At 50.6% G+C, this 18,224-nt stretch overlaps 7 protein-coding genes across 7 annotated transcripts; 1 reads left to right on the top strand and 6 right to left on the bottom strand.

Annotated features, from left to right (window-relative positions):
• Positions 1–1,967: 1,967 nt before the first annotated feature.
• Positions 1,968–2,688, bottom strand: ASPSYDRAFT_87725 (uncharacterized protein; the record flags this gene model as incomplete). The annotated part of the gene is made up of 4 exons (XM_040851889.1): positions 1,968–2,096; positions 2,159–2,324; positions 2,380–2,614; positions 2,676–2,688. The coding sequence occupies 4 exons, from the start codon at positions 2,686–2,688 to the stop codon at positions 1,968–1,970; spliced, it is 543 nt and encodes a 180-aa protein (XP_040704978.1).
• Positions 2,689–4,239: 1,551 nt separating this feature from the next.
• prs2 (proteasome core particle subunit alpha 1) lies at positions 4,240–5,297 on the bottom strand (the record flags this gene model as incomplete). Its single annotated transcript, XM_040844674.1, has 5 exons — positions 4,240–4,626; positions 4,706–4,918; positions 4,969–5,063; positions 5,158–5,220; positions 5,291–5,297. The coding sequence occupies 5 exons, from the start codon at positions 5,295–5,297 to the stop codon at positions 4,240–4,242; spliced, it is 765 nt and encodes a 254-aa protein (XP_040704979.1).
• Positions 5,298–5,810: 513 nt separating this feature from the next.
• On the bottom strand, positions 5,811–7,070 carry ASPSYDRAFT_29674 (WKF domain-containing protein; the record flags this gene model as incomplete). Its single annotated transcript, XM_040844675.1, has 1 exon — positions 5,811–7,070. One exon carries the CDS (start codon positions 7,068–7,070, stop codon positions 5,811–5,813), a length of 1,260 nt encoding a protein of 419 aa, XP_040704980.1.
• Positions 7,071–7,519: 449 nt separating this feature from the next.
• On the bottom strand, positions 7,520–10,563 carry ASPSYDRAFT_147874 (tubulin gamma complex associated family protein; the record flags this gene model as incomplete). The annotated part of the gene is made up of 2 exons (XM_040841758.1): positions 7,520–9,306; positions 9,354–10,563. 2 exons carry the CDS (start codon positions 10,561–10,563, stop codon positions 7,520–7,522), a joined length of 2,997 nt encoding a protein of 998 aa, XP_040704981.1.
• Positions 10,564–11,441: 878 nt separating this feature from the next.
• On the bottom strand, positions 11,442–12,950 carry ASPSYDRAFT_56549 (uncharacterized protein; the record flags this gene model as incomplete). The annotated part of the gene is made up of 2 exons (XM_040849232.1): positions 11,442–12,685; positions 12,833–12,950. 2 exons carry the CDS (start codon positions 12,948–12,950, stop codon positions 11,442–11,444), a joined length of 1,362 nt encoding a protein of 453 aa, XP_040704982.1.
• Positions 12,951–13,890: 940 nt separating this feature from the next.
• Positions 13,891–14,634, bottom strand: ASPSYDRAFT_112566 (putative nucleolin protein Nsr1; the record flags this gene model as incomplete). The annotated part of the gene is made up of 1 exon (XM_040839953.1): positions 13,891–14,634. A coding segment is annotated over one exon (744 nt), but the record flags the coding sequence as incomplete, so codon positions are not given.
• A 1,531-nt stretch (positions 14,635–16,165) lies between these two features.
• On the top strand, positions 16,166–18,209 carry ASPSYDRAFT_198954 (dolichyl-P-Glc:Man(9)GlcNAc(2)-PP-dolichol alpha-1,3-glucosyltransferase ALG6; the record flags this gene model as incomplete). Its single annotated transcript, XM_040843760.1, has 3 exons — positions 16,166–16,556; positions 16,614–16,776; positions 16,832–18,209. Exons 1-3 carry the CDS (start codon positions 16,319–16,321, stop codon positions 18,207–18,209), a joined length of 1,779 nt encoding a protein of 592 aa, XP_040704984.1. The 5' UTR covers positions 16,166–16,318.
• Positions 18,210–18,224: the final 15 nt, after the last annotated feature.

Genomic DNA, 18,224 nt, shown 5'->3' on the forward strand with positions numbered 1-18,224 from the left:
AAGGACAGTGTGGCTGGTGTATAATTATGTAAGCGCGATGACAAGACAGAAGCAGCAAGAGATCAGGAAAGCTGCGGGTGGCTTGTGACGGATACTCCGAGTCCGAGACACTGAACACAGCCCGACGATGAAGCTTTATTTATATCTGTTCCAGATGGGACCGTCGAACCGAATAGATCTCGCGCAACCCATTGAAACATCCAACACGAGACCTTCATTTCATCGTCTGTGATCGTGGTGTCTGACCTCTTTGCCTTTTTGCTTTCTCCCTATTGTCTAGGATGTCTCTACGCATTCCTGCGCGAGGGTGTCTGCAGGGTCTCTCCATGCTGTCATCCGATGATACATACATCGCCCGGCGCCAATAGGACTGGCGAGACAGGGACATTCAAGCAGGGTTACTTCTCGGAGGCATGAGAATGCGACGCCCGAGCAATCGAGGACGGCTCGTCTGGTGAGTTGTCACGAGCGCATTTTGTGCCAGTGTCAGCACCCAGACCCAACCCCCGGACTCTGGCATGGAAGCCACTGTAGGACAAACATCACCCCGATGAGAAATCATTCCAGTGGCCTCCAAGACCAAGTTGACGAGGTTATTGTAAACTGTAAAGCATGTTTAACTCAAAGCAAATTTAGAGTTAGGGCGCCTCCCATGATCGACGGGCGAGGCTAAGGCGCATTTGCGGAGGACATCATGGGAACCATGATAGGGTTGCAGTGCCAGTTTAAGCTATGGGAATGACCATGGGTTGTATTTCGCCTCGATCATCTCGGTGACGATTAGGCTATAGTCTGGGATTTCTACAATGTTAAATGGGCGGCCTGCTCACCGGCGCAAGCCTTGGTTGAACTCTGCGAGGGATCTTGGAGCCACATGATGGACGTCAAGCATTTAGGATCACGTCCCGAGTCGCGCCGAGGACAAGCGAGAAGTGTACCCCGTAAAACTCGTAAAACTCTGTTCAAATAACAATAATACCTCTCAAGGTCTCTTGGAGTCTTGGCTCCATACTGACTCTTGATAGCGGAGATTCTCGGCTAACGGGCGTTTAGCGCAAGAGAGTTGAACAGACCTCAGCTGAACTCTCCACTGGCCCTCCCCACCGCGGCAGATCAGTCATCACTGAGCTACTACTGCAGGGGTCTTCGTCCACAATTGCCGAAACATTCAACCGCACAACTGTGGGAATCCTGCTACGTACTTGCATCGGTGGAAAGGAGGAAGATTTTGTCCCTCCCCACCTCTACAACAAGCTTCGCAAGCGCGTGTTCAGCCCAGCTGGTGGCCCGGTTGCTGCTACCCAATGCTACTGTATACTCTGTAGCTCAAGAACGGAGGAGATACCGCGTTGAGAAGGAGGCGAAAACATTGTCGGTTGAAAGTCTGTTCTGCGATATTGGCGGTCAATAACATTTGGTCAAAATTTTTAAGAGATGTCTAAGATAGAATAGGAAGTATAGGAATATATGAATAGATTAAGAACAGCCCCATTTAATTCTTCCTGGCTGGAACAAAAAACCCGAAACATCATACCCTGTATGCAACTTCCAAAGACACTGGGTTATCCAGTGATGCGGACATATTGAAATCAAAACGAAATTGTAGGCATAGCAGCCGCCCTGACGGTAAATCGAACGATGAATGTAAACCAGCACTCAAAGAGAAATCACCGCCACCAGAGAAACAGGAAGATCTTGGACACATAAGAGAAGAAAAAGAGAGAAAAACAGTAATAGAACGTTCCCAGCTGACAATCCAAGCGCTAATTTTGAATGATATTGAAAGCGACCTGCGCATGAAACGGCTGAGGTAGTAATAATGCATGTCACGCCAACCGGGGAAGGAATGGAGAAGAGTGTCGTGTCATAAGAGTCAATCCGTCGTATCATTAGCTTATATTTTCGGCCTGTTTCTCTGCTCGGCGAACCGGCGCCCAATCTCAATCCAGAAAGCGAAAGCCCTGCGCTCATGGATGAGACCGGATCCAAGAGAGAATAGCATCCAATGTCGGGTCGTCGTCAAGCCAGTGACCCGCCCGTACATCAGCTGCCCGAAGATCAGCGACAACGTGCTGGTTCGATATTTGTGCGAGTTCCTAAACCAGTACGGTTAATAATACTCTTAGAAGGAAGGAGACGGAAGAAGAGTTAAACCTACCTGCCGGAAGGTGCCGCTCACAGCTTTTATCTGGCCCGCGTGTTGCGGTCCTGGTCTTTGTCCTTGAAGGATATTGTCTCGGTGCATGGCCCATCGCTTGGCTGCTGCTGCTCGAAGGTAGATGCGATGGGCTTGGAACCGTCGGGAACTGCCGTCAAGTATAACTCTGCTGACCGTAAGGAACTATACGCGGCGTAGAATCGCTCGGACGTGGGAAGTACCTCCGCAATTGGGCCTTTTCAGCCTCCTCGTTCGAAGTATTCATTGGTGGTGGGCTAGGGCTGTAGTTCGAAGCCATCAAGGCGTTCGCAGCCGCAAGGCACTCTCTGAGCACCCGATAGCCATCTTCCGCTTGATCCTCCGCTGATACCGAGACGTTGAGCTGGGAGATGTGTAGGAGAAGAGTACGGTAATCGTTCATTAGTTCAGCTACCCTCAGGGCGCGTGCTTGATTCACTGGTATGGGTTAGTATTATGCTTATATCTTCTTACAACTAAGAAGGGAAATTCTGCTTACGTCCGTCGGCCATAGTGTAGATAGAACTCCGGGTCCTCTTTTACTGTTTCTGTTGCTCCGTTCCAGGGATTTATTGTTCCTTGAGATGGAAGATGGAAGACTGAGGCAAATAAATAAGAAGAAGAAGAAGAAGAAGAAGAAGAAGAAGCAAAATAACAATGAAGGCAAAACCAAAATAAAAGAGCGAGGCTTTTGTATACTAAAGGAAAAAAATGGAATAGGATAGTAAAGCCTTCAAGCTTGACTGAATGAGTGCCTGTTTCATCCGAATGTCTGATCCATGGTGGAGGGCGGGATATTCCTTTTAAGCTTAATCTTCAACAGCAACGTTCTTGAGTAGAAGCTCAGTCATCTTGTTGGGAAGGAGAATGGTATTGCAAGAGTAGGATCATCGTTAGATGTGGCTGGCTGTGCCAATGGCTTGCTGATGTCGGCAGTCCCAAGAGACATCACAGCTGGAAGGTGTTAGATCCATTGGAGTGGATCTATAACAAACGGACTGGGAGTTCCATGAGACGTGGGAACCATGTGTTGTCGCAGATAGAATTTAGCTACGCCAGCCCAACGGAGTTGGAACCGAGCAGGGGATTAAGCGTGAACCTTAGCAACTGTGGCTACGCTGGTTACTGGGTGAGGATGCGATGGATCAATCCCACACGCCGATGCGAGGTGATGTCGCTGGAGAAGAACCACCCAGGAGCATGGACATGCTGCAGGCGGCGTCAAGAAAGAATAGAAAAAAAAAAAGAATTCGAAACGCAGTGACAGACACCATAGGCTGGATTTCGATAATTCGCGAGCGCCCATTTGCTGCAAAGCCACTGCTCGGCCTCGGAGGAGTTCACAGGGAGAGCTCCAAACGGGTCTAGACGATCAGGCCAGCTGGGGTCGGTCGTTTCGTATCCAGTTTGCCACAGTCTGTCAAGTAACAGATAGGCTTATGGGGCCCAGGACGGGCGAGCATTGGACAGACGAAGAAACACAGTTCTGGAAGAGCAGCCGAAGCGACGCACGAACGTGGGAAGGAACCCACTGGCGGTGCTCAGCCACAGACCAAGGCGACAACGCCAGCTGAACAGGGACCAGATGCAGCCTTAGGCTCGCTCTTCTGATTGATCCCTCTCTTCATAAACCCACTCCTATCCCGTCTCAACGATCGATGCGCTATCAGGTGGCAATTTTCACAACTTGTCTCCTGCCAACATCGTCCAAAGTCTCCAGAGCCTACCTAATGTTGTGCTATCGTGAGATCTAGCCGAATTATTGAGCGCGCAGCTGCGCCTCGGGGCAGTCTTACAGTTTGGGCTTTGTGTGCGTCCGGGCCTGCATATACCCTCGGCCTGTAGAATTGGGTCCTCAAGCTTTCCAATATCGCCTTTTCTGACAGTGATGCTTTGCTGTGCTCTCAACCGCTATCGCCACCGGCTTACGGGGAAAGGAGGCTGACTACGGGGAAGGATAAGCAAGGGACACTACGCATCGGAGCAACCCCAGATTTAGAATGCGATCCATGTATCGTGTTGTTATCGTTTGTCTACCAGCATTACCGATCGGGCCAACAGGTTTAATCCTTTTCGCTGATAGCCTGCAGCCGTTCATCAATCTCCTCCTCAGTCAGTGCCCGAAAGTTGGGATCTGTGCCCTCCTTGCCGTCTGTTCGAGGGCCACCGACGATGCCAATCTCCAATTCGTGCTTCTTAAAATCCACGCTCAGCACGTTGCTCAAGGCAGTGATCCCTAGCTCGACAACCTCCTCCCAGTTACCTTCGGCGTAATCCTTGTTCTTCAGCTTCTTCTCCATGTGGTTGAGAGCCTCCTGCTGTTTCGGACCAGCAGAAGTGGCCTTGTACCCAGCGTAGTAACCGGCAGGGTCACATTTGTAGAGTTGCGGGCCCTTCTCCGAGTCGACAGAGACCAAGGTAATCGCAACCCCGAGCGGGCGCATATAAGCCTACATGACATAAAAAGCATTAGCCGCCCGAAAATAAACGAAGACATTGCAGCATAAGAAAGCAAAAAAAAGGACGCACTCTTTGTGTGTACACCTGGTTGATGTTGGCCAAACGCTTGGCAAGAACGTCGCATGGCATTTCGTAACCGTATTTGTATCGGAACTCCGCAGCCTCGCCACGGGCACGGTCGACGTAGGCCCTAGCATCGGCAATAGAGCCGGTCATAACACAGCCAACTGAAGGAGAGAGCCTGAAGATATGCGTGACAGACGAGGGGTCGATCAGTTTATCCTAAACGTCGGTCAGAACGGTCTACGCCGGATATACGTAAGTCGACATACGGCAACTTTCTTCTGAGACAAAACCACTGCACAGTTCTTCCCCCTTAGACCTATAGCAGTGATATTTGCGGCGGTGATAGCTTTGAAGGCATATTCTGCAGGTTGGGGGATACTTGTCAGCGGGATCCTGATCGTTTGAGGTCGTGTTCGCGGTGTCTGAGTGTCTTATTTGGTGTCCGGATTGCATACCAACTTGATAGAGACGGCCTTGGTCCGAGAAAATCGTAATGTGTCTGTCGTAACCTGCATTTCCTGTTAGATACCGGACTAGCAGCCCATCGATGAAGTCATGGCGGTCGGTTGGGTTGGTCTGAGGACATACCAGACATGACTGCGTTGCTCGAAAATAACACTCAACTAAGCGGACTGGATTTAAGTAAAATGAGAGAAGGCGAGAAAGAGGGGATCGAAATGCGGACAGAGAGGGAATAGAGAGATGGAAAGCGGCTGAAGAAGCAGAGGACGCGTGCCAAAGGATGCCTGGCTGAAGCTCAAGCTTCTGGCCCGACTTGAGTAAGCTCTCTGGTCACCGCCTTCCCACCACCTCAGCCACCATGCTTGATCTATAGATATAGATATCTGTCTACAATTAATGTTCTTTTCTGATGAATATATACATTTGACGTGTGTAATTCTATCGTTATTTTCTGCATCTAAAAACAACCATTTTACACCAGAACCGTTGGTTAGATTGGCACCAAATGCTGAGAACGCCATGAGGCTATCAGGATATCAGAACTTTTGACACTCAAGAAGTGGAGCAAGAGTGATACTATATCAATAGGCAGGGGTAACTCCAACCGGAAAGCGGCAGGAGGGGTCCGGACGACCCGCGATAATTATTATGACGAAGATGAGGATGAGCTGTCCGAATCGCTGTCGCTGCTTGAATCGGCCGAAGAGGAGCTCTCACTCTCGCTGCTGCTTGAAATCTCCACGACGGCGGTTCGATTCTTCTTCTTCTTAGCAGGTTGGCTTTGGACTGGCTGTTCCTTCTTCGAATTCTCTTGCGCTTTTTCATCGTCTTCGCTGTCGCTCTCGCTGCTGCTCGAGATGTCCACAAAAGCAGTTCGGTTCTTCTTCTTTTTGTTTGCGGGCTGGTTCTGGGCGTTCTTGCCCTTCTGCGGTGGCGCCTTCAGATTCGACATGGTGAAGACCCTTCCGTCAATGGCAAATAATACAAGCTCTGCACGTCGCCTCTTTCGGAACCTCTCGAGCATCTCTGCATCCAGCTGCTCAAAAGACTCACCCAGATCCTCGGTCAACTCCCCCTCAGTCAACTTTGTTCGCAAAGCGTAGATGGCTTTCCTATAATTTACAGTGGGCGACGGTGTCGGGTCATCAGACGGCTTTTCAGTATTGTCGACGTTGGTCTCCTTTGTCTCTTCGACATCCGCCTTCACAGCGGCTTGGGCTATCTCGCGTAATCGTTGCTTAGCCGCGTCGCTTCTCAACCCTTGCAGGTAGGAAAGTAGAGCTGCCTCATATGCAGCGGGAACATGCTCCAGCGACAGAATATGCTTGAAGAGTTGTATCTCGCGGATTTTTTGGAATTTCCACGCTGACCGGTCGTTATGGTATTGATCAAGATAGGCAAGGACAGGTGATTCGCCAGTTTTTGATCCTGAACTCGTCGAGTTATTATTCGTAGAGCCTTCTGCCTTCTTCTTGCTCTTTTCCTTCTTTTTCTTTTTCTTCTCCTGTTTGCCCGCATCTGCATTCTCGTCGTCTGCCGCCGCTTCCTCATCCTCCTCCACTGGCGACGGAGACGGAGACTTCACCTTCGCCTCCGCTGAAAAAGAAACCTTCTTCTTCTTCTTTTTCTTGCGCTCATCATCCCCCTCATTTCCCTTCCCATTCACAGACGTAGTTGTTCCATCCTGTTCCTGCTCATCTTCGCCGAGTCTCCGCTTCTTGCTCCGGCGCTGTTTCTTGTCACCACTAGATTTGCCATTCTCAGTAGCGCTTTCTTTGCTATCCTCTTCTTGCTTCGTATCCATATCTTTCATGTTGGCATCGGCATCAGCATCAGTCTCGACATCCCTGGTGCGCTTGGACTTGGAGCTGGACCGCTTAGACCGCGCTTTTTTCTCTTCTGCCATTGCGGCACTGATTGGGTAGCGGATGCGGGATTTTGATTTCTTGTTCCGAGTCGCGCGAGGTTCTAGGATGTAATTTTGGGATTTATATGGAGATTTTGACGTCCAAAGGTGTGCGGTTTCCGCGTGTTGCTGGCTTCAAGAAATTATTGTTGCTCTGGATTCTGGGGAAAATTTTCCACGTGATTCTGATAAGACCCGCCCGATAAGCGCAGGTATTCTTCTATAGGTACCTTGCCTAGGGCAACAAGGATATAGAGGAAAGTAATCTACATATATTTATGTATCGACAGGGTAATATCTATAATAATGGACCGTACAATCATGAATTTACGTTATCATGCCGATTCGAAGTTCCATAGGCATTTTCCCTTCCATGACTCCAGTCAATGCCAACTAAAACCATACGCTGAACCTCGTCATGCTATAGGAAAAATAACACCGATGCAGGGCTATTGGCCGCTTGCATCTTTCCTTTCCCTTTTGGCATCTCTTTGCTGTGACTGAGCCTCGGAGGCTCCTCCAGACGGCGGTGCCTTCCGTCTTGCTCGCTCTTTATCTCGGGAGCTGACGCCTGTTGCTCTGCGCCGCCGGACCGGCTCATAGACTTCGTTGAAGTTCATGACGACTCCTAAGAACCGCATATCCACATCTGGCTGATATGCGAGATCGCCTAAAAGAACATTTAGACGGGAGCGGAACTCTACTGACAGGTCACGGAGTCGAGTACGGAGCGATGGAAGCATATGGTCGTCCGTAGAGAGATCGTGGTTTGCAAGTGACGAGGGCGTGGCGACTTCATCAGCTACTGTTCCGACGTTCGGCGTGTAGGAGAATGACGAGGATGCGGAAGCGACCCTGTGCGCCTGACTATGTCGGGAGGAGAGGAGATCACGCTCAGAGACTCCCCACTGCCCTTGCGCAGTGCGTGTCTCGATTTTTGCGCTTAGTTCTTGTCGCCGAGTAAATTCTGCGACAGAGAACGAGTATAGCCCGTCAACTGCGTCCTTATATGCGAGCATTATCTTCAAAATATGATGTAGTTGGGCAAGGAAACCTTCTTCCGGCTTGCCGGTTGAACTGCCTTTCGATGAACTTGAGGAACCTAGGAGGCCCTTGTGCGTGATGGAGTTGAGGTATTTAGTGTGAGCCTCAATAAGGTCATCAAGTGTACATCCTGGCTTGGAAATGGACGCCTGCAACTGATCCCAACTGGACTCGATAACTTCGAAGAGGATGTAATATTGTAGCTGGCAGATAAAATGAATCATTTCGGCAATAACGCATCGTGCGCGCTTCCAGTCGGCGCCAACTTTGTCATCAACGCTTGCCAAAACACCTCTGGCACCAGTCATGCATCGTCGCCATGTACTACCTAAGGAGAACTCGACGCGCTTTACGCGCCAGAGGAAATTGAAGACTTTGAGATACTGAGTAGAGCCCCATGGCGTGATCACAACATCCACAGGAGCATCAATTTTGTATTCAAGAGTAAAACAATCCCATCCAATTTCGCCATGGCTGAGCTCCAACATGCGTGCATCCAGACGCCGAAGAACATCTTGGGGGTCGTACTGTGCGTTGGAAGCACGTATAGCATGCTCCAATTGGGCAGTCAGCGTGTGTCGGTATTGTGAATTGGCAGGACGATCAAGGTTCGAGGCCAGTGATTCCATTAGAAGCGCGATGAAATCACCTTGACCTAGCAGCAAATATTTCTTCAGGGCGCGGAGATGATCAAAGAGTTTGAACTTGTCGTTCATAAGATAGATTAACCGCGCCATTGTAGTCTTATAAGCCTCATCGATTGAGCTTTCAAGCCTGGCTGTGTCCCCGTAGCGCAGCTCCTTGGACGCTTCCTTCGAGTATGCCTCGACCCATCCCGAATCACCACATCCATATCGGATAAAGTTTAAGGATTTCCCAATGAGGAAGATTTTCTTAGCAAAATCCTGCGTAATAATTGATGGCACCATGTCATCTTCAAGCTTGTATTTATCTTCCCAGACACTGGTTGCAATGCGGCGCGGATCTGCGCTTGGTCTGAACTCGGGTTCGACCACGAAGAATTCCTGATACGGGTCTGATAACTCGCCATCGTAGATCCAGAGGCGCAACATGTCGTAGAAGGGCCTCGTCACATGGGCAAGGAGTTTTTCCGCGAAGTTGCACACGAAGGGATCCCCGTGTGATGTTGAAAAGCCATGGATTAAGGATATTAATTGGCCCCCTTTTTTGTCTATTGAATGTTAGAACAGCGAAACGGACGGACCACAACACACTTACTCTGAGCCTCCTCAACGATCAAGCTCAACAAACGCAGAGCCATAGTCGCATCTCTGGTCCAAACAACACATCGTTTCAACGTCACACCGCTTTTGGAAGTACCAGATTCTTCAGGTGCAGCCAGTGCCCTGCGAATCTCGCCTTCGAGCGTCGCTACCAAGCCTAGATAAGAGCGAAGTTCATTCGAAAGAGCTGCCCGCAGGCTCTGGCTGATGAGTCCCCCTCCACTACCTTCAACAAAGGCCGAAAGACCTCGATATAGGAGACATGGCTCCGCCAGTGTATTCAGAATGGATACCATTGGAAGAGGTAATGTTGGAGGTAGCTTGAGTGTTGAAGCGGACATGAACTGTACATCAGTTGAGGATAAACCCTGTAGATTGAATGGGAGGTCTCGTAAAAGCCCGGATTCAACAGATCGTGGGGCTGCCTGATCCTTTTCCGAGTTATGAAGATGTTCTTCCGCTCGAGAATCTTTTGTCGTGGGCTCATGTTGGCGGCTCATGCGTAATCGCTCCGGCTCCGATCCATGTTCCACATCCCGTTCCTTTTCTCTTTCCCTTTCCAAATCAGCACGCCTCATTGATGACTTTCGCTCGAGACGCGCTGCCATCTGGGATGCCGACGAGCTAATAGCTGGACCCTCATCGTCCGAACTTGCCACCGCTCCGCTACCACCCCTATGATCTTTTATTAACATCCTTTGTAACTTGGCATGATCCATTAGCGGGCTGCGTGGCCTTCCATCCTCACCCATCATATCCTCAGAACCATCTGGGCTCGATAGCCGGTAAAGCAAATATAATATCCCCCATTTCTGCGACAGCACCGGCTGAGTCAAGAGCCGCGAGTATAGATTCGAGAACCGGACGGCCTTGTCCGGGCTGGCATTCTCGCGTAGTAATTTCCGCTTTATCAGATCCGACGCGTTATTGATATTTTCTGCTCCTGCTAAACTCCCCCGACGGCCAATCCCTCCGGATGGCGACGCTGGGTTGTCCGCCGAGCTCGCGTGCGCGTCTATAGTGCGCCATGCATGTTCCAGGAATGCATTATGGCGTTGTTCCTCGGCCGCAGCAAGAGCGTCGTCGGCGTCATCCGAGTATTCGTCGCCGATGGCGGACAGAGGCAGTGGCGGCGTGAGAGACTCGATCAGTTGCGAAAGGGCGTCATCGATGCGACGAGGACGCGCAGGGTGCCGGGTCGACATTATTCCCCTACTTCCCCTCCCCCGGAATCAACTGGTCGACAACTTTGGTAGATTTTGCCCCCAATCAGACGCGATAAGTACCAAGATGTTTCTGTCACCTCCGTCAAATATCACTTCGGGGGAGGACGCGACGTGAACGCGGGGCTTAGATCGCAACGCGAGACAGGCGTATGGGCGTCGATTTGCGGGTGGGCTCGGGCATTTGTTTGGCTCGACGTATATTATGCCCAAATAAAATCACAAATATATCCTGGGCGCGGTTTACGGAATGGAACAATGGCAAGTGTGTTCGGCCTGAAGAAGGAAATAGGTGTTGTTGTTTGTCCCGTTTGACTTGTTTTGATGGTTTGATTTCATTTGTCCAAGTCCCACATGGAGCTACGCACGGTCTGGACGGGACAATAACTTGGAACCATCAACTCTTTTCCTATCGTAAACAGATGACTAGAAAGCAGAAATCATACAATTGGTGGGCAACGACGGTAGGCGCTAGTTAAAAGAGGTGTTTGTATTTCCCGGGATATATCATTATGTGAGATGCCGGAAAACATGGGTATAACTTGCGACCAACATACCATGAACAGACAATCGGGAAACAAATGAACCTGTGAGAAAAAGAAGGAAACTCCTAAAAAGTGAAAGATACCCTCGTATACAGAGTCAGTGATAGCTCTGTAAGAGACTTTTGCTGATGGTAGTCCGAATAGGTGATCCCAAAGGCGTACCATAGTGCTATGCTAACTCCCAACAAAAATGAAATGAAAATACGAGAAAAATGAAAGGAAGGATTTCAAGAAACACCAAGAGTCAGAGAACTCGTAAAAATCATAACCCATCATCAACATTGTCAAAATACTTCAATCGCCTTCCCGAATCGCTTAGGCGATTACCCCAGATCCAGTGGAGCCAGGGCTCCATCGGAAACGCTTAAGACCACCTCGGACCGCCTCTTGACCACAGGCTGCTGATGCCCTGCTGCCCGGGGTGTTAGCCTCTCCTAGGACAGATCCCATGCCCATGCTCGCCTCCAGCTTCCCAGACTCCCTACCGAAAACATACCCGGCGGAAAAGCTGATCGCGGAGAACAGTACCACAACGCCAGCACTTAGGACCCACGTCATCACCGCCGAGGAAGATTCTGTATTACCCGACCGACGGCTCTTTTTAGCAGAAGAGTGGCTAGAACCGCGTTCTTTTGAAGCGCTCGACCGGCGCTTCGCGCGTGTGGAGGAAGTCCCCCGCGGTGAGCACTGCATTACAGGTTGTTGAGCCCGCTTTGAGCGAGGCTCAGTACGTATGTCGACATCCGATACTGAGTTTTCTGCGTTGGTCCCTTCCCCCATAGCCACGGATTCAGATACCAATCGGAATGAGGCTGGTTGAGCCCTAGGAGGTCCAGATGGTGAAGGTTGCGATTCTGATTTCGGAAGACCTCGGGCTGCGGCAGCACAAGAAAGCAGCGTCGAAAGACTAGCGCGCAGCGCAGCGTCATGGTCTGCATGATGTGACGGGGAAATGACGTTGTATGGGCTGTGCTGCTGGTTTGATGGCCGTTGTGATGAGCGAATGCTAGCCTGGGAATTTCTTCGTATAGCGGTCCGGCGACTTGAAGTAGAAACATCGCTAATAGGACGTGAACGGCGAGTTTCGGAAGGCCTGGTCCAGGAGGGGTCTCCAGAAGAAGCGGGAGGGTGGGAAAAGACATTGGGCTGAGGAACGAATGGAGATGAACTTGTACGCATACCGAGCGCCGTAGAACTATCATCCTCATCGCTGGAAGGAATAGCGTCTGACGCAGTGGGTGCCGCACTGGTATGGGATAGAGAGGGGCCAACCGGGACTGGACGAGGAATGTCTTCATTTGAACTGGTCAGAACGCGGTCCGATTCACTTTCACTCTCTTCGTATTCATCCTGGCTGCTGCTGGGTTCGTGCGATGAGTACTCGACCTGCGCGGTAGTGACAGCTGCAAGCCGCTGGAGACGACGGTGGCGGCTTCGGCGATGATATTGACCAGAGCCCGTTTGCTGGACACGAAGGCCGGTGGTAATTATGTCATCGGTGGTTGCGGCTGAGGACAGCGATGAGGAAGAAGGCTGGGATGATACTTCGATCCACGAGTCTATATAATGCTGGAGTGAGTACATGGTAATAACAGTGGTGATAACATAGACCAAGTATGTATATTGGATTCTGAAACTGGGCGGCAACAGGCAATAGACAAACAAGATGCAGGATATATTGATGGATTCACAGAGAAACGACTCACCTTCTGATCTCATGGGCGCGCCAGAACGTGACTGAAGCGCATCTCGCGTCACTCGGCCAGAAGCAGCTCTGGCGTCGTCCTGCACCTGACCCAGAAGGTCGTAGTGATTCGGCTGCATTGCTGTGTATCAAGTCAGCAAAAGGAGGGCGGATCGTGGTCTTGTAGATAGAAGGACGAGAGGATTCAGAAGGATACAAAGGAGGATGCCCTGAGAGATCGAGGGGAACAAGACCTCGAAAGGACAGTCAGCCCACAGGGAGGGAAAGAGGGCCGAATACCTGGTGGTCCGATCCGTCAAGGAGCAGCGGTCAAGCCAGAGAGAGTGCCGGACAATGATGGTGGGGTTCGTGGAGAAAGCGACCCAGACTTTCGATGATCGCCCGAGATGTCCCAACCAAACAAGGCGTTTGGCAGAGATAATTGCGGTAGCAATAATAAAAACTTACTCGGATATCTTCAAAATTAGGATAGTTTGACGACGGAGGCACGGCTCAAGGAGTCTTCGTCGTTGATGCTGTGAGGTTGTGACTCTGGAAGGGGTTGAGCAATCATCGGACCGCTGACAGCTGACTTGTCCTCAACCACCTGCCTGCGTCAGGGATCGACGCACAACCAGTGAGAAACTGTTTGGCTGCCGCGCGAGACGCCACTCACGAGGAGTACGGAGATGGAAGCAAAGAGGTTAACAAAGTATACTCCGTAGACGGTGGGGTTGGAAGGGGGAGTGAACAGATCAGATAAGAAAAGGTGGAGAATCGAGTGCAGCAGCGGCCGACCGGCGACGAACAAAGAACGCCAAGACTCGGGCACAGACATTATCAAAGACAAAGAGCGGAATCCAAGAAGGCACTGCAGCACCGTACCTGTCCCAGTCCCACGCTTCGTAAATGTGAAATACGAATAACCATCCTCGTGATATCGATAGTAATATTATTCATTGAGAGCCTATCTCATGAAGGTCGTTGAGTACAGAAGGTAGAACCTAAAACTAACTAATAACAAAACTTTTCCCGGATTACCTAAACATTTTGACAAAGTACAGAATGCTTACAATGCGTCTAGAAGGTCATCTTAGTACCCTTGAACTCAGGGATACCACCACGCGCACGGTTGGGAGGAGCTCCACCGCCGCCGCGTCCACCAAAACCTCCACGGCCGCCACCACGGCCTCGACCACCACCGCGACCACCAAAGCCTCCACGACCGCCTCCACGACCACCACGGTCACCTCCATTGTTAGTACGGGGGGCGCTGAAGTCCAGGCGGACCGGGCGACCATCGAGCTCAGCGCCTTGGAGGTCATTGTAAGCCTGGCGAGCTTCATCCACAGACGAGTATTGGACGTAACCGAAACCCTTTGGCCTGCCGGATTCCATGTCGGTTGGTAGACGAATGCCCAGGACGGTTCCATGACCACCGAATACCTCGTGCACAGAGTCCTCGTTGGCACTAAACGGCAGGTTGCCCACGAACAAAGTGTCACTTTCGGGGCTAGATTGGTCACCGAAAGACCGAGCACGGTTCTGAGCGCGATCCTTGAAGTTGCCCTGGTCCTTGTTGGCGGGGCGACCGGTAGCATAGTCGAGGTTGATCTTGCGGTTATCGATTTCGGCGTCCTTCATGGCTTCATAGGCCTTGGCGGCATCGGCAGCGTTGGTAAATTCAACGTAACCGAATCCGCGGGAGCGGCCGGTTTCACGCTCAGTCATGATGCGCGCGGAGAGCTCACCGAAGCTTTCGAATTCTTGGTGAAGCCAATCCTCGGTGACGTTCCAGGAGAGGTTGCCAACGAAAAGGTTGGCTGATGCACCTTCCTCAGTCTTAGTCTTCTTGGAAACGGGGGAAGCCTCCTCCTCGGCCTTGCGCTTCTTGGAGTCCTGGGGCTTCTTGCTATCCTCAGACTCGGACTCGGAACTGTCAGAGTCAGAGTCCGAAGAACCATCGGAACTATCGGAGTCGGAATCATCAGACTCTGACTCTGAAGCCTTTGCGTCGGCCTTTTTGGCCTTGGCAGGGGCTTCTTCGCTATCAGAGTCGGACTCTTCACTATCGCTAGACTCCGCGGCGGCCTTGGCCTTAGGGGCCTTCTCTTCCTCAGAAGACGAGTCGGAGTCGGAGTCGGAATCAGATTCCTCTGATGACGACTCGCTCGACTCGGCCTTCTTAGCAGCCTTAGACTCAGCCTTAACTGGCTTAGCCGGCTTCTTCTCCTCCTCGCTCTCGCTCTCGCTCTCGCTCTCGCTGCTGGAAGCATCCTTCATCTCCTCGTCGCTGGAGTCGGACTCCGACTCGGAAGATGAGGAGGATTCGGCTTCCTTCTTAGCGGGCTTCTTCACTTCCTTCTTGGCGGGCTTCTCCTCCTCACTCTCACTTTCGGAGCTAGAGGACTCGGACTCAGACTCAGACTCAGAGCTGCTGCTGGGAGTAGGTTCCTTCTTCTTGCGCTTGGACTTTTCTTCCTTGGCAGCGAGATCGCGCGCGATCTGCTTGCTCTTAGCCTTGGGAGACTGAGCAGACTTGGTGACACCAGCATCCTTGACCTTGCTCAAGGCCTTGGTAGCAGGCTTCTCGGAGCCCTTCTTGGTAACGGACTTGGTCTTCGACATCTTGACTGTCAGGGAAAAGGCATGTTAGCATGTAACATAGAATTTCGGTTTTGTGGACACAGAGCGCGAGCGACTGCTTACCTGATTGTTATGTTCCGAAAGAGAATTTAACAGCAATAGTGCGGCAAACCCTCTGATCCCACAATCACCCGATTTGAAGATCCCACAGAGTTAAATGTTCAGAAGTGATCAAACACGACTGAAAGTAAATCCCAAAGTGAAGAGATTTACACGGACGCCCACAAGTAGCCCACAACTGACAATGTTCAAGCCCACAGAAACGGACAGGAGATATGCAACTGTCTAAGAGATGAAACCCACAAGAAGATGGTAAGATCCCACAAATAGATGCTACAGCCCACAGCCTTCAGTGTAAAGAGCCCACAAACAAGGTGTCGGTTGAAGTGTATTTGAAAAGATACAGCTTGCGATTCCGCGTCAGTAGAAGATAAGATAAACAGGGAAAATCAAATCAAAGTAATATACCAAGCGAACAAGTCGAAACTTTTTCCCTTGGGCGATGAGAGATGAGTTGGTAGGTAGGAAAGAGAAGAGGGAAGGAAGGAGAAAAATTCTGGGAGCTCGAGGAGCAGCTTCTGATAAGAGAGAAAAAAAAACTAGAAGGCTGGCAGAAATTTTGTAGTACCGCTTTCTGTATCCAGCTTAGGCTAGGAACTACGCTGAGGAAATAGTGGGGACCTCGGAGGAGGTACTTTTGGCTGACCTCAACGTTTATGTATCTTGTCTCCAGGGTGGAATTCCGGTATTACAACCCACGCCGTTCCTTGCCCGACGAACAGCGCATGATTCTTGATTCTTGTTTTCTCATCTTGTATAGCTTTTTATAGTCAATGGAAGATTATTGACACTTTCACTTAATATGGCGCCCTCAACCCCCTCTTCCTATCGTCCGCGCAAGAAGAGAAAGTCTGCACTCTTCGCTGGCTCCAACGACTCACTTACCGTGGACTCCGGGGACGGTAAAGCCGCGCCCGCGTTTCCTTTAGTCTCGTTTCTATGGGGTGCTCGGGCGGGTGTGTCACAATGGCTCGTTCTTCCTCTTATCCTGATGGCAGTGGGCCTGTTTCGCTGGGCTGTCAGTCTGTGGGAGTATTCAGGTAAAGGCTTATCATCAAGAAGCAGAACCTTGTTTCAGAGTCTCTAACAATCAAAAGGCTTTAATATTCCTCCAATGTACGGCGATTTTGAAGCCCAGCGTCACTGGATGGAAATAACCATCCATCTCCCCTTGTCAAAATGGTATACGTACGATCTGCCGTACTGGGGACTCGATTATCCGCCATTGACAGCGTATCATAGCTGGTTATTAGGAAAAGTGTATGTCAAACATAAAATTTGCTCTGTGGCTCCAAAAGTGCTAATCGCAAATTAGAGGCTCTATTTTTGAGCCGATGTGGTTCGCCCTAGATACCTCCCGCGGCTTAGAAGACCCTCTACTCAAAGTCTTTATGCGTGCGACAGTGATCGTCTCCGAGTACCTCGTATATGTTCCGGCAGTTGTCACCTTCCTGCGTCGTTACACCAGGATGCAAGCCGTCCCGGTATGGTCGTCTTCTATTGCACTTAGTGCCATCCTCCTACAACCAGCAACTATACTTATCGACCACGGTCATTTCCAGTATAACACGGTTATGCTGGGCTTATTCGTTGCATCTCTTGACGCCATAATGGCTGGGCGCATGCTTTGGGCCTGCATTTTCTTCGTTGGGGCTCTGGGGTTTAAGCAAATGGCTCTATACTATGCTCCGGTTATGTTCGCATTCCTCCTGGGCGTTTGCATCTTCCCTCGAATTCGGATTATCCGACTCCTCAGCATCTCACTCGTTACGGTTGCCGCTTTTACTGTCCTTTTCCTCCCTTTGATTCATGATGCTACAAGCACAGAGGCTAAGGAGAACCTTCAGTCTACTCCAGAACCACCTTTACTTCGGGCTCTTCCCCTTCGACTCGACCGTGATTCATCATTATATCTCCTTATATTTCAACTTACCCAGATCATCCACCGGATTTTTCCGTTCTCTCGTGGTCTCTTTGAGGATAAAGTGGCGAATGCCTGGTGCGCCATCCACACTTTTTACAAACTCCACCGATTTGAGCCGGAGCTGCTGAAGCGCGTATCGCTCGGTGCTACGTTGGCATCGATTTTGATACCATGCGCCATCATTTTCCGCCATCCCCGCGCCTCGATTCTCCTCCCTGCCTTGGCTACTGTTGGTTGGGGCTTTTTCCTTTTCTCTTTCCAGGTTCATGAAAAAAGTGTATTGTTACCTTTACTTCCGATGACACTGCTCCTTGCCGGTGATGGGGGCCTCAATAAAGATACTCGATCATGGGTAGGATGGGCTAATATCCTTGGCTCTTGGACTCTATATCCGCTACTCAAACGCGATGGCCTTCGGGTCCCATACTTCGTCGTGACATACCTTTGGGCCTTTCTGTTAGGCCTTCCTCCGACGTCGTGGCAGGTGTACCGCCATCAGAAAGCAGCTGCGGACACGGAAACAGAAATTGAGCCCCATGGGCTAACAAAACTGACACATTCTTTGTTCTACCTTGCTATGATAGGATGGCATGTGCTCGAGGCGTTTATTCCTCCACCACCTGGTAAGCCAGATCTATGGGTGGTTCTCAATGCCCTGATTGGCGCCGGCGGTTTTGGAATCTCGTACCTCTGGTGCTTGTGGAAACTGATCAGCCAATCCCGCCGGATGGATCACAAAGTCGAAGAAAATCGGAAGAAGAATCAGTGACAGACGATTCGGCAT

The sequence above is a fragment of the Aspergillus sydowii genome (assembly GCF_001890705.1).
Source record: "Aspergillus sydowii CBS 593.65 unplaced genomic scaffold ASPSYscaffold_3, whole genome shotgun sequence".
In the NCBI taxonomy this organism is placed as follows: Eukaryota; Fungi; Ascomycota; class Eurotiomycetes; order Eurotiales; family Aspergillaceae; genus Aspergillus; species Aspergillus sydowii.